The 12,756-nt window shown below is 36.0% G+C and overlaps 1 protein-coding gene and 3 non-coding genes across 4 annotated transcripts; 1 reads left to right on the top strand and 3 right to left on the bottom strand.

The window, feature by feature from the left end:
• Positions 1–491: 491 nt before the first annotated feature.
• Positions 492–3,917, top strand: LOC149391933 (growth-regulating factor 1-like). The gene is made up of 4 exons (XM_089621054.1): positions 492–1,447; positions 2,130–2,339; positions 2,434–2,686; positions 3,149–3,917. The coding sequence occupies exons 1-4, from the start codon at positions 823–825 to the stop codon at positions 3,516–3,518; spliced, it is 1,458 nt and encodes a 485-aa protein (XP_089477180.1). The 5' UTR covers positions 492–822; the 3' UTR covers positions 3,519–3,917.
• Positions 3,918–6,648: 2,731 nt separating this feature from the next.
• On the bottom strand, positions 6,649–6,831 carry LOC149391934 (small nucleolar RNA snoR143). Its single transcript, XR_016300433.1, has one exon. It is a non-coding gene; the product is annotated as a small nucleolar RNA snoR143 (small nucleolar RNA).
• Positions 6,832–7,176: 345 nt separating this feature from the next.
• On the bottom strand, positions 7,177–7,262 carry LOC149391935 (small nucleolar RNA snoR8a). Its single transcript, XR_016300435.1, has one exon. It is a non-coding gene; the product is annotated as a small nucleolar RNA snoR8a (small nucleolar RNA).
• A 3,090-nt stretch (positions 7,263–10,352) lies between these two features.
• LOC149391936 (small nucleolar RNA snoR8a) lies at positions 10,353–10,442 on the bottom strand. The gene has a single exon (XR_016300434.1). It is a non-coding gene; the product is annotated as a small nucleolar RNA snoR8a (small nucleolar RNA).
• Positions 10,443–12,756: the final 2,314 nt, after the last annotated feature.

Consider the following 12,756-nt stretch of genomic DNA (forward strand, 5'->3'; position numbering starts at 1 on the left):
AAAAAACCGAACCTGTATTTTTGTTCGTTTATTTTTATTTATTTATTAAGAATTAATTAGTCATATTATAAATTATTTGGGTATGATAAAGCATATCCGTGGCGTAGTCATGTGAGTTCGATTAAACATCATAAATATATTAGTAATATATATATATATTTTTTTAAGTCAGTTTTGTGTATGGAATTACAATTAGGCTATTACTAAGTACCAGTATTAGTAATATTTAAAGGAAAGATTTAGCTTAGATATATATACAAACAATATATGATACGAGTCTCGTACACGAAGCGGTTAGCTCGTCATTTCAATTATAATAATATATTTTGAGCAAAAATAAAATAAAATAATAATATATAAAATTAAATATAACATATTCTAATCCAACGTATCTTTATCGCTATCTATATATTCATATATCCGAGATTATATTTCACATATATATTTAGTACAAACTTTGTCCGGTCAGTTTCTCTCCCATCTCTCTCTACCCTTTTCAGTTTTCACACAAACTCAAAAACACACACTCTCTCTCTCTCTCTCTCCAATTATTTTATCTTTCGTTCAAAAAGAGACGGATAAAAAAAAAACACCCAGCTTCCCAAACAGAAAACCAGTCTCTGGTTTTTTCAGTCTCTGCTTTACCTCAGAAAACCATACGTATATCTCTTCCATCAGATCATTTATATATTTATGTAAAAAAAAAATGGGCCACTGTACTAACACTAACAGTACCACTTCCTAAACCCACATCGTGGTTAATCTCGGCTTTAATCATTATTACAAACTTCGCTTTCTTCTCTTCTTTACTTCGTCAAAGTCATGGATTTCGGTGTGGTGGGTTTAGATCACCATCATCATCATCATCATCATCATCAGAATCCTCATCCTCATCAACATCACCATAATAACAGCCTCCATAACGGCCTGGGAGTTTCTTCCTCTTCATCCTCCGAGGCTGGTTTCGCTTCAAGCAATGTGATTTCTTCTTCTTCGTCCCCAGATCCCGAGACCAAGCCCAGAACGTTTCTGTACGGATCTGAGATATCTTCTTCCCAGGCCAAGCCAGAGAAATCATCCGGGTCGGGTCTGGAGGACTATTGGAGGAGCTCCAAGGTGGCCAAGACGGGTTCTAATGATGATTTCTCGTCCGCGTGTAAAGGAGTGATGTTTCAGCAGAGGAATAATAATAATAATAATAATAACAACAGTGCTTCTCTGTTGAGATCTAGTAATAACTCCAGTAACAGTAACACTGCTTCTACAACGACGACTCTGAGCTTCTTGGATAATAACAATAATAATGGAGGGTATAATAGTCATTCACAGCAACACCAAATGCTCAGCTTCTCTTCATCTTCTTCCTCTTCTCCGACCAAGTCAGAGGCTCACGCATTGCCGTATTTTTCCAATGCCTTGCCTGCGTCTTATACCGCTAGGAGTACAGGTAAATGTATAATTTTTTTTTTTTTTTTTTTGCGAATGTTTTTTTTTTTTGCTTGGTTCATTGGTTAGTTATTGTAGTATTGTTATTATTACTATTTTGCAATTTTTGTTGTGGGAGACATTTGACTTGCTTTTGAAGTGTGGTGGACAAAAGATGGTGTGGGTAACTTAGCTCTGCGCTTTATGTATAAAATGAAGGTCATTTCCATCTAGAAATTCCATCAATGGCGTTTTTGCCTCTCTAGTCTTGTCAACAATAATACCCAAAATTTCCTTAAAAATATATATATATATACAAAAGTGAAGAGAGAGAAAGAAAAATAGAAATGTTTGAGGAATAATAACCAAAATGTCCTTCCTCTTCTGGGGAGACGTATGTTGATAATGTTACCCAAAAAACAAAACTGTTTACAGATTACTAGTACTCCAAAAAAAAAAAAAAGATTGATTCCCAACCCAACCCAAGTTACCCACTCTCTCTTCTGGTCCCCATTCCCTTACTTTTTCTCTTCACACTCTTAGCTGTCTCATGTCCAATTTTTTTTCCAAATAAAATCCCTTTGTTTCAACAAAGCCAACACACAGACACACACACTCTCTCTCATCTCTCATCTCTCTCTCTCTCTCTCTCTCTCTCTCTTCAACACTGATTTTGTTCTTCTTTTGGTTGTTGAATTTGAAAGGCTACAACATGCAGCATGAAGGCGGAGGAGGGATGATGATGATGATGAGATCAGGGCCGTTCACGGCGTCGCAGTGGATGGAGCTTGAACACCAAGCGCTGATCTACAAGTACATCACCGCCGCCGTGCCCATCCCCTCCAACCTCCTCATCCCAATCCGCAAGGCCTTCGACTCCGCCTTCGCTCCCTCTCTCCTCCGCTCCAACCCACGTCCGTACTCGTCTTATATCTCATCTCTCTCTCTCTCTCTCTCTATATATACATACATAGATACGTGATTGTGGTAATATGATGGGTGGTGCAGTGGGGTGGGGATCGGCGTTCCAGATGGGGTTCTCGAACACCGCGGATCCGGAGCCGGGGCGGTGCCGGCGGACGGACGGGAAGAAGTGGCGGTGCTCGCGGGACGCGGTGCCGGAGCAGAAGTACTGCGAGCGCCACGTCAACAGAGGACGCCACCGTTCAAGAAAGCCTGTGGAAGGCCCGGCCGCCGCCGCCGCCGCCCTCAAAACCACCCACGTTACTACTACTACCGCCTCCGACCACGTTCCCAACAGGTATTATTTATTTATTTATTTATTATTATGGACCAGTATGGTTTTTAATTTAGGATGTAAATATCTTGCGTGCTATTAAAATATTCTAAAAATGCTAAAATTATCACTCAAGGTTTCTTTTGTACATTTAGTAAAAGCTTGCCTTACTCAAGTTTGTAAAAAGGTGGTGGACTAAGATATCATAATTATAGTTACTACTTGAAAATTATGTTTATTTGAAACATTTAATAAGCTTTGTAAGCATGTTTTTAACTCTCATGTAGGTGTAGAATTTCATAAAGAAATGACAAAAAGCATAAAATTTCGAAAAAGAGGCTCCAAAAGAAAAGGCCATGCATGGACTAAAATGTCAAAAAGAATAGTACTTGTTGGCCTAGTAGCACGAATAAAAAAGAAAACCCGAATAGCAAGAACAATCTCTCGGGGACAAGCTGACTTAATAATAAAGCGAAATTGAAACAGGATGTTTGGGAAGGAAGCGAGAGAGCTGGGGTCGGTGGTGGACACGAACTCGCTCCACCAGTTCATAGAGTCGTGGCCGGAGAGGACTCAGCTGTCGATCTCCATTCCCGGCGGAGGAGAGACCAACTTGTCGCCGCTGAGACTGTCGAGCTCCGCCGGAGAGAGGGGGGGGAGCTGGATGTCGTCGTCTTTGGGGGGCCCGCTCGGGGAGGCGCTGAACCTGATGCCGGACGGGAGCAGCCCTACCGGAGTCCTTCAGAAGCCCACCGCCTTCGGGTCCCTCTCCAACAGCAGCGCCGGGAGCAGCCCCCTCCGTGTCGACCTTCATCCCTCTTCTACTTCTTCTCTGCCGCCGCCCACGGCTCTTTGAAATATGCACACTTTTAATCTCTTGTTTAATTATTTTTTGTTGTTGCTGTTGATTTTAAGTGTTAACTACTGAATTTGTAGTAAGTAATCGTGTTGTTTCTTGATGACGGACGGACGACTCGCGGATCAGATGTTTTCTTGTTTTTGATTTGTGGGTATAGCTACTGTTTCGTTGTGTGACGAGCTCGTTTTTGAGCCAAAATAGACGTGATTTGCTTGCTAACATTTGTTTTTTTTTTTTGTTATAGAGTTTTGTGTGTTTCAGATGGGGTGGTTTGGTCAGTTATTGGTCGTGTCTCGTGTGCTATGTAATGTAGGGATTCTATCTAAGATCAACTAGAGAATCTAGTTGTGGAGATTTTACGTCTTTTTTTAAGTAAGAGTTTCGAGAATATTTCTATTCACATTCTCATTTTTACAGTTTTATTTTTATTTTTATTTTTTATATTTATAGTTTACACTCTGAAATTTAAAATTACCGCAATATTATCTATAAGTAAAAAAAAAAAAAACAAGTATATAAAAGTTTTATAAAATTTGAAATATTCAAGAGATTTCCAAGTTTAAATACGAATTTGTGGGAAATTTCCACAATATAGTTCGGCAACGTTGAAGTATGGATTAAGCTTATTATGAGATGCACTCAATCTCAATGGAAGGCTAAAAGGAAACATCACTCCGCAATAGGGGTATTAGAGCCAGTATCACTTCGTTCTCTTATTTTTTTAATTTGTGTTTGTCGGAAGGTCTCTCGGCTTTATTTCAAAAGGCGGAGTCGGAGTCCCTATGAACTATCAAACGATTTAGGTCTTCTTCGCATATGATAGCTTGATCTTCTTCAAGGCGACAAGAAAAAGAGTCGTGATGTTAATTAAGGGTTTGCTTGGAAGCTAAGGCCAATACATTTGGTCAAGTAATCAATCATGCTAAATCCTTGGTTAGCTTCGGCAAGAGTGGCCTACCTATGACCGTGGTCGAAAGATTCTTTGAATGGCGAGCTATGCTGGCACTTCTCCAAGAATGGCGAGCTATGCTGGCACTTCTCCAAGAATGGCGAGCTCTTATCAAGAGTGCGTATCGGGTAGCTTGCTAGTCTCACTTGGAAGTTCCGATCCCCGGCACTCCGAAATTTGGTGGGAGGGTATTTCGAAACTAAAGTTCCCAAAAAATATCATTGACATTCTTGTGGACCCGATATGCTCAAGATGACTCGTGGCCGCGAGTCTTCTTTCCATGCAATCTAGGGATGTAAGGTGGTGGTTGTCAATGAAAGCCTCTTTTTTCACGGAGACTTGGTTGCCTTCTTGATCGGTATGAACTATGAAGTACTCCTTTGCCAACACTAACTTAGAGAACTTTTTCGTTCTTTCTTTGGTGGTGTTGTTGGAATAGACGCAACACACAGATGCACGGCGACTTTGTTGGAAGCCCGAAATAAATGGTGAATGGTGTACTCCACTTATTCAAGTGCGGAAGCCCTCGGCTCACTGATGTTGGTATCTTTGTTGATGAGGTATTGTGTTTGGCCATTAATTTTGATTGTTCTGCAATTTCCTTTCTTCATCGTACTATATTGCGCACAGGCTTGCAAAAATGGCCTTAAGTTTCACCAGCTGCTATTGCTATTCTTCTTCTTCCAAGCTTTCATGAGACAGAACGAATTAGACTGCTTAACCTTGGCAATGTTGTAGACATGTTTGACGGAGAGCTCTGTGACAGTGACGTGACCGGCGCAGCCGCTTCCGAAGTCGATCCCCGCCGCCTTCTTCATGTACGAAGAGACCTTGGGAGATCTGGCCATGAACCCGAACATGTTGTCCTTGATCGCCGTGATGGTGACCGCGGTTAAGAGTGTGGCTTGTACTTCTGAGTCCAAGTGTTGAAGTCCTTACAAACGCCATGAGGTTCAGACAGTACTAGCGCCGATCGAGCGCTCCCCACCAAAATTGTGAGTCGAATCGCTACTGCCACCGGTTGCTGCGTCAAGATCTCCTTAAGGCTCAACATCTTTGTTAGGGCTTCGGGATTTCAAGGATTCAATCTGGGTTTTGGGTTGTAAAGAAAAGGGGAATTGAAGAATCGAAGGAGAATGGGAGAAGGGAGAAATAAAAAATAAGAAGGCAAAATCTTATATGCACACTGGGTCTAATAGTAAAATTGTTAAAATTATAATTTTGATGAAAAATAATGGTAATAAATGTGTCCATTTCTAAAAACTCAAACGTCATGACAGCCCTCATGAAACCACTAGTAAACGAAAGCTTCGTCCAGCCCTCTCAAAATCCATTGGTATAATGTTACAATTTTTGTATTAAACATTAGGAGCCATTTTACGAAATTAAGAGTCCCAAATTAGGTAGCATTTATGGCCGAATTCAAATTAGACCAGAGCCGGGGTTCGAGCTCGAATAGCTTTCCTGCAAATCGGGGCTAAGAAGTTGGGCTTGAGGAGGTAATTGCAAGGCCTGTCTTCAGTTTAATTGAGTCTGGTACAGAATTGCCGCACGTATTTTAGGCCCAAAATATATTAAATAGACGCCCTTTGATCCTCATACTCTTAATTGCGAATCATAATTTACGACTTTGAATGAACATAAATCTGACGCAATACCATTTCCGAGCTTTAATTGTGAACAATTCCTGGAAGCACTGAAAATCAAAATTCCTAAGCCAGTTTCGTATGTGTCAACAGTAAAACGCCTTGTATACAACGTATTAAACTGTCTTTGAAAAATTAAGGTCCACTTGTGTCCTAGAATATCCTGAGAATTTTTCTTGATCATGGACAGAACACAGAAGTGTGTAACACCACTAATTGAAGTGATCTTCTATCTATTTTCTTAAATTTTATCATTATAGAAAGCAACTGATTGATAACATCTTTAAAGAGGATAATGTCCAAAACTAGGTTCTAGAAGAGTTGAATTTGTTTATTCTGATCCTTAGTTATGTTATTGTCAATGCATAACTGCTAAAGATTTATTTACCATAATTTTCCAGCACAGATCCACTGATTTCGATTATTATCAATTTAGGTTAATTCATTGGCATAAGAACGCAGGGTTTCACCTCAACCTAACTAAACAGAATCATATAAATTCCAAACAAAGTGTAAATAAAATGTTATAAATAAATATGAGATGGAATCAGTAGAAAAAAGGGATAGAAATTAAACCCTCCATCTGTGGAATCCATCACTACGGTTGTCTGGCCGCTGCTCAATTTCCATAAATTACAGAAATCAAGCATTCTCTGTAGCACAGTAGTTACGACCAGAAAGAAAATAAATTCTCTTTCTCGCCATTAAAGTACAACAAGTGCAACACTAAAAAGCATTTGAAGAAGATATAAGCCATCAAAGGGCTCATATCAAGTGTATAGATTTAAAGGACCGTCACTGTGGGAAGCCACAAAATCCTTTCCCGGAAGATCAACGACATCGAGAGAGCGAGAAAAAAATAGGTTTCTCTGAGCCAAACAGAACCTTGAAAGATCAAGGGTCGGCGATCAGAGATCCTATCTTTCTTCCTCTAAACTCGAGATCGGAGATTACAACCAGAATTAGGCTTTTTAAGACTTTTTCTCACTCGAGCCTCTCTCTTTCCAATCACTGCCCGTAAAAGAGGGATTTCAGTTCAAAAGCACCTTAAAATATTGGAAGTTGCTCATATTCTATGGGTGTAAAAGTGTCTGTCATGCAATTAGCAAGTCAGTACGAGGAATTTTTTATAATCACCGCAACCATATTGATTCAAATGATATGCACGAAGCTAAAAAAGAAAAAACAGGAAAACTACTTGAATCCATCCAAGAAAAGAGAGTATTCAAATTAGACATTGGTTGAGCATACTTAACGCGTACAAACGACGAGAGCAGTTTTCCATGGCAGCGCGGCGAGACTCTTATACGATTGGAAGTAATCGCTATGGATTTATATAGGAGATACAATGACTAAACCCTAGCAGAACTTATAATCCTAGAGTTGGGAGGACTTTGGTTTGTAAATATATCAAAGTTTTGGGGCGAAATATGAAAATGAAATATAGTTGGGCTGAATTTGTTTCTTTGCCTCCTTTCCCCAATTTTGGCCTTGTTTAGTTTTTATGAAGACATTCCGATGATACCTCAATTTGAGATGGTGATACCTTGAATACCATATAATTTATAATTCCATATATACTTCATTTATTCTTATTTTCGAATAATTTTTCTGATATTTTAATAAAATTGTAAACGAAATCATAAAAATTTAAATAAAACAGTAAGGAATAAAAAAAATTAATTTAATAAAATTGTAAATATAAAAAATATCCCATATAAGCCACTTACGTCAAATTTATAGTTGAACAATCTCAAAAATTAAGAAAATAGCAAATTAAAGCATGACGCATGCACCATATTATGGAATTGTAGGCATGAATTATGATATTTATTTAAATATTTGAATGTTTCATATACTTTCTTCTAAAAATTAACTTTTTTTATAATGAAATAAGGCATTATATGAATAAAAATGAAAAAATAGGTATTATCATGAAAACGTTTTCAAAATGAGGGGGCTGGAACTAAACGAGTTCTAATTATATACTTCTATTTCTCAAAAAAAAAAAATTATATACTTCTTTTGGGATCTATTTAACTTGGTACCCATTTAACTTTGCTCAATGTTTAAATTACATTAATAATAATATATAAAAAATCTCAAATAACATTTCATTGTTTAAAAAAACAGTAGTTTAAAAAGCTTTAAGACACCCGTATATTATTAAAGTTGAACTTTAGATTAATTTTTCTAATTTATTCAATACACATTTAACACTGTTTTTCGACCTTTAAATAATGAAAGTGTTCTAGAAAAATCTTGGAACTCAATCTAAAAACGAAGCACTTCAAAACAAATAACAATGAAACAAATAGCATGCTTAACCAAGTTATGTGTTGTATACTAATACAATTACGTGGTATAAAATTATAATGAAAAGCTTGGAACTCAATCTCCAAAACGAAGGAAATCATTCACAAACAGCTCCTCGTGGTAAGATTGAAATAAGATTTGTGAGACCCCTTCCTTGTTGTGCACATCAAGTGATTGAAGCGATAAAATTATAAGCGCCACTGCTGGAGTCCCACTACCCCCTAGTGAATAAAATCGATGTAGTCATTTGATTTACTATGTGAGGAATAGGGACCCCAACAACGACAAGCTGACAAATTACAAATTAATTTTTTTAATTGATAATATGTATTTTTTTGTATAAATTATTTAAATTATGGTCTAAATTACAAATTAATTTTTTTGTAGGTGGATTTGTAATTACAAATAGTTTCACTCCAAATTTGGGTTGGATAAATAATTTCACCCCAAATTTGGAGATATACTATTTATCATCCCCAAATTTGAGGTGGATTGGAGCAATCACACTCCAAATGTGTCCAATCTCACCGCAAATTAAGGGTGAGTTGGAGATTGTCTAAAACGACACAAACCATGCTAAAATCTAAACGTCTCCGGAATTGGTAATAAGACTTTTGGGTGGAAGAAGTGCATCTTACAAGAAAATTTAATATTCCAGCGGTGTGTAAGAAATCTGTTTTTATCGAGGATAATCAAATGTGAAAAAATAAAATAAGAAAGATCATTTCAGTGGCATAAACTGTCGTGCATTGTAGTAAGCATACACGAAAAGTCCTTGCTTACTCTCTTCATGCTCTGATGACTTATAGACACCATTTAGAAAATCAGTTGTAAAGACCAGTCAAATGGAGAAAGTAGAGTTTAGCATATAGAGATCTCTTAGCATACATGTTAGATGAATTATCTACAATTGATCATCCTCGTAAAATAAAGCAAAATTGTCTACAATTGATCATCCTCGTTAAATAAAGCAAATACAAAATCTGAATACATTTCAGCATGAACAATAATATAACTTATACATAAACCGGCCTCTTGCTGTTTTCCTCGACTTTGAATCCTGACCCAGCGAAGTTGTCGAAAACCTGCACGGCCTGATTTCCCAAGGCATCTGAGATTATCGAACATGTTAATTACAAAAAGTTAAAATCTATCGGCAGAGTAAAAGTCCGAAATTTGTAATTGATGGGATATAGAAAATAAATTAAATTCATGAAAAAGGAGATATAGCCAAAATATTAGCAGCGCGGAACGAGAGGCGTTTCAACGCTATCTTGAATGGGCGAATTAGGTTTGGGCTCCAAGCGGCAGACAAGGCACCATTGAATAGGCTCTCGCTGTTGACTCGATTAAAAATGAAGCCGAAGAATCGCTAATTATATAACTTAACACTAGAATATAGCTGCTTTAAATTTGAAAAGAGCTGTGGAGATTTATTCAGCTCATTCCAATCGTGTTGAGAAGCAGTTTATAGGCACAATGTAAAAAAAAAAAAAAACCGATGAATGTCGATTATTATTTTCAACAAACGCCATGTCTGACATCAGTGCCATATACACTGACTTCTAAATTCTAATCAAACAAACAAGAAAAAGGATTTGTATCTTCACCTGAGATCTTGGAGCCATATTTATAAGTTTGGACAAATCAGAAACAAGAAAATAGAAAACGATTTTACAGTTTGATAATTTAGAGGTGTGCGTAACCAGAATCCATAGAAATTTCGATTCCTTCGAAAAATGGCTTTAAAACACCACCTTGATCAATCTGCGTGGTTGTTCAATTTCAAGGACAACATATATTTTTTAAATCTCCCTGTTACCATAAGAATCAACCACCATCGATTTCCCTAAATTATTTCGACAAATCAAATAAAACAGATCTAAAAAATATAAAATTTAAGGAAACTAAGAAATGCGAAGTTGCTCATATTCTATGGGTGTAAAGTGTCTGTCATGCCATGGCTATGGCAAGTCAGTACGAGGAATTTTTTATAATCATCGCAACCAAGACCATTCATTTCATGTAACCACTAGCAGAAGCTAAAATTGAGACCATTTTGAAAAAGAATAGCTTCCCATAAACGCATATGAAGAATAAAACAACGGGGGAGAAAAATTTCCTTGGCCGTGCGGCGAGACGTATTTAGGTATGAGAATGTATTGCCGTGGCTATATATACTATATGAGAGTGAATGTTACTTAAAACCCTAGCAGAACTTAAAATCGCAGAGCTGTAAGGACTGAAGTTTGTAAATTTAGAGAGTTTGTGTCCAAATGTGAAAGTAGAACACTGTAATTGGGATTTTGAATGTTTCCAGCAATAATCAACTACTAGACTTTGGGCCTAGTTCTGCTCTTAAAGCCCATAATTTTATACTATACTCACTACGTATTGAAGCAGAGAAGATTATTAATAAACTATGACCTACTCAATACTTTAAAATCAAAATCCAATAAGTCAAAATTAATCCAAAAGTATAACTTTCATATATGTGTTGATACAAAAATATTCTTAGTGAAATATCTTTTTTTATTTAATTTTGTTATTTACTTTATGGTCACAAAAGCAATCATTTTTCATTTGGTAGGTGAACTTAAAAAAAAATTGGAAATTTTGAAAATCTGAAGAAAAAAATTGGTTTGAAAATTTTGAAAATTCGTTTGAAGATTTATTGACATTTTTTGTCTTTTTATTGACATGAATGTCAATAAATCTAGAAACGATTCTGAAAAATTGTTTGAAGATTTATTGATATCGTTGTCAATAAAATTTATGCATTGAAGATTTATTGTCATCAAGAAAATTTATTGACAGCGATGTCAATAAATCTTCAAAGAATTTCCCATAATCGTTTGAAGATTTATTGACATTGATGTCAATAAAAAGATAAAATGTCAATAAATCTTCAAGCGAACTTCCAAATTCTTAAAACCAATTTTTTTTTTTTCCAGATTTCCAAAGTTATTAGGTACATCCGAAACATGTTGATATGGACATTAAATCTCTCTCTCTCTCTCTCTCTCTCTCTCTCTCTCTCTCTGCCTCCACGTCAATTCTTTTTCTTCTCCGCCATGATTTCTTCTTCTTCTTATTCTTCTTCTTCTTCTTCTTCACCAAGAATGACAAAAAAAACACCAAAACTCAATCCTTAAAGTTAATATCATGACAAATAAACATAAATCATCGCCGGTAAATGGAGAGAGACTCGAAATGAGATTGATTTCGGATGTGTAGCTGTTTATTTTTGTTTGGTTTGCTTGAATATTTTTTTTTCTTCAGATTTTTCAAGTTTAAAAAAATAATCGTAATGTCGACAATGTCAATAAATTAAGTAGCTTATTGACAATCATATAAATAAACTAGACAGATGCAATATGAAAGAAAAATGATATTTCATTGATGATAGTTTTGTACTAAGAAATATAAGGAAGTCATACTTTTGGATTAATTTTGACATATTAGATTTTGGTCCAAAAGTATTTAGAAAGTCATAGTTTAGGAATAATCCCAAATTGCAATAACAACTTTAATACTTTTGATAAAAAAAAAAAATAAGCCAAATTATGTTTTTAGACACTTTTACTAATAACTCTACTAATAAATGTAGACTTATATATCTATAAGTATTGTTATTTGTAGATTTATGTTTACAATTTATGACAATTATATACATTCATGTTTACAGTTACTAATAAAAGTGTCTAAAAATATTGTTTGATTTATTTTAGTCTAAAATATCAAAGTTACTACTACTACCTACCTGCCAATTTCTCATTCTAAACCTGTATTGATATATATATATATATATATATATATATATATATATATATATATATATATATATATTCTTCTTATTCTCTTAAATTAATTATTTTTCTTTTCTATTTTTAGGTGTACCAAATTCGAAGATATAAGCGAGCCCATTCGTTTGAACTTTTAAGCTGATCAGACACTAGTACAAAATATAGCATCAGGTGCGACTTTTGTCGCACATGAAAGTGACAAAGTCGCACCTGAAAGTGTCATCAGGTGCGATTTAGATGCGACACACTCGTATCTGAAAGTCCGCACCTGATGATATTAGGTGCGACTTGTCGCACCTGAAATTCATCACTATCAGGTGCGACATTTTAGGTGCGACTTCTCACACCAAAAGTCGCACCTAAATATATTCCAAAATAATATATTAAAGCTGGATATATACTATCAGATGCGACTAGTCGCATCTGATACTCGTTCCCTGCCTAATATTTTGGCAGGTTACAGTACAATCAGATGCGACTAGTCGCATCTGATACTTTTCCCGCGAAAGTATCAGATG

This window comes from Urtica dioica, chromosome 7 (assembly GCF_054948205.1).
Source record: "Urtica dioica subsp. dioica isolate 48M chromosome 7, U.dioica_male_clone48M_v1_H2, whole genome shotgun sequence".
In the NCBI taxonomy this organism is placed as follows: Eukaryota; Viridiplantae; Streptophyta; class Magnoliopsida; order Rosales; family Urticaceae; genus Urtica; species Urtica dioica.

Bases quoted from the DNA above. Each gene is read 5' to 3' on its own strand.
- LOC149391933 (XM_089621054.1), top strand. From the start codon at position 823: ATGGATTTCGGTGTGGTGGGTTTAGATCACCATCATCATCATCATCAT. The intron at 1,448-2,129 runs GTAAATGTATAA...TGAATTTGAAAG, and splicing joins TTATACCGCTAGGAGTACAG to GCTACAACATGCAGCATGAA. The intron at 2,340-2,433 runs GTCCGTACTCGT...TGGGTGGTGCAG, and splicing joins TCTCCTCCGCTCCAACCCAC to TGGGGTGGGGATCGGCGTTC.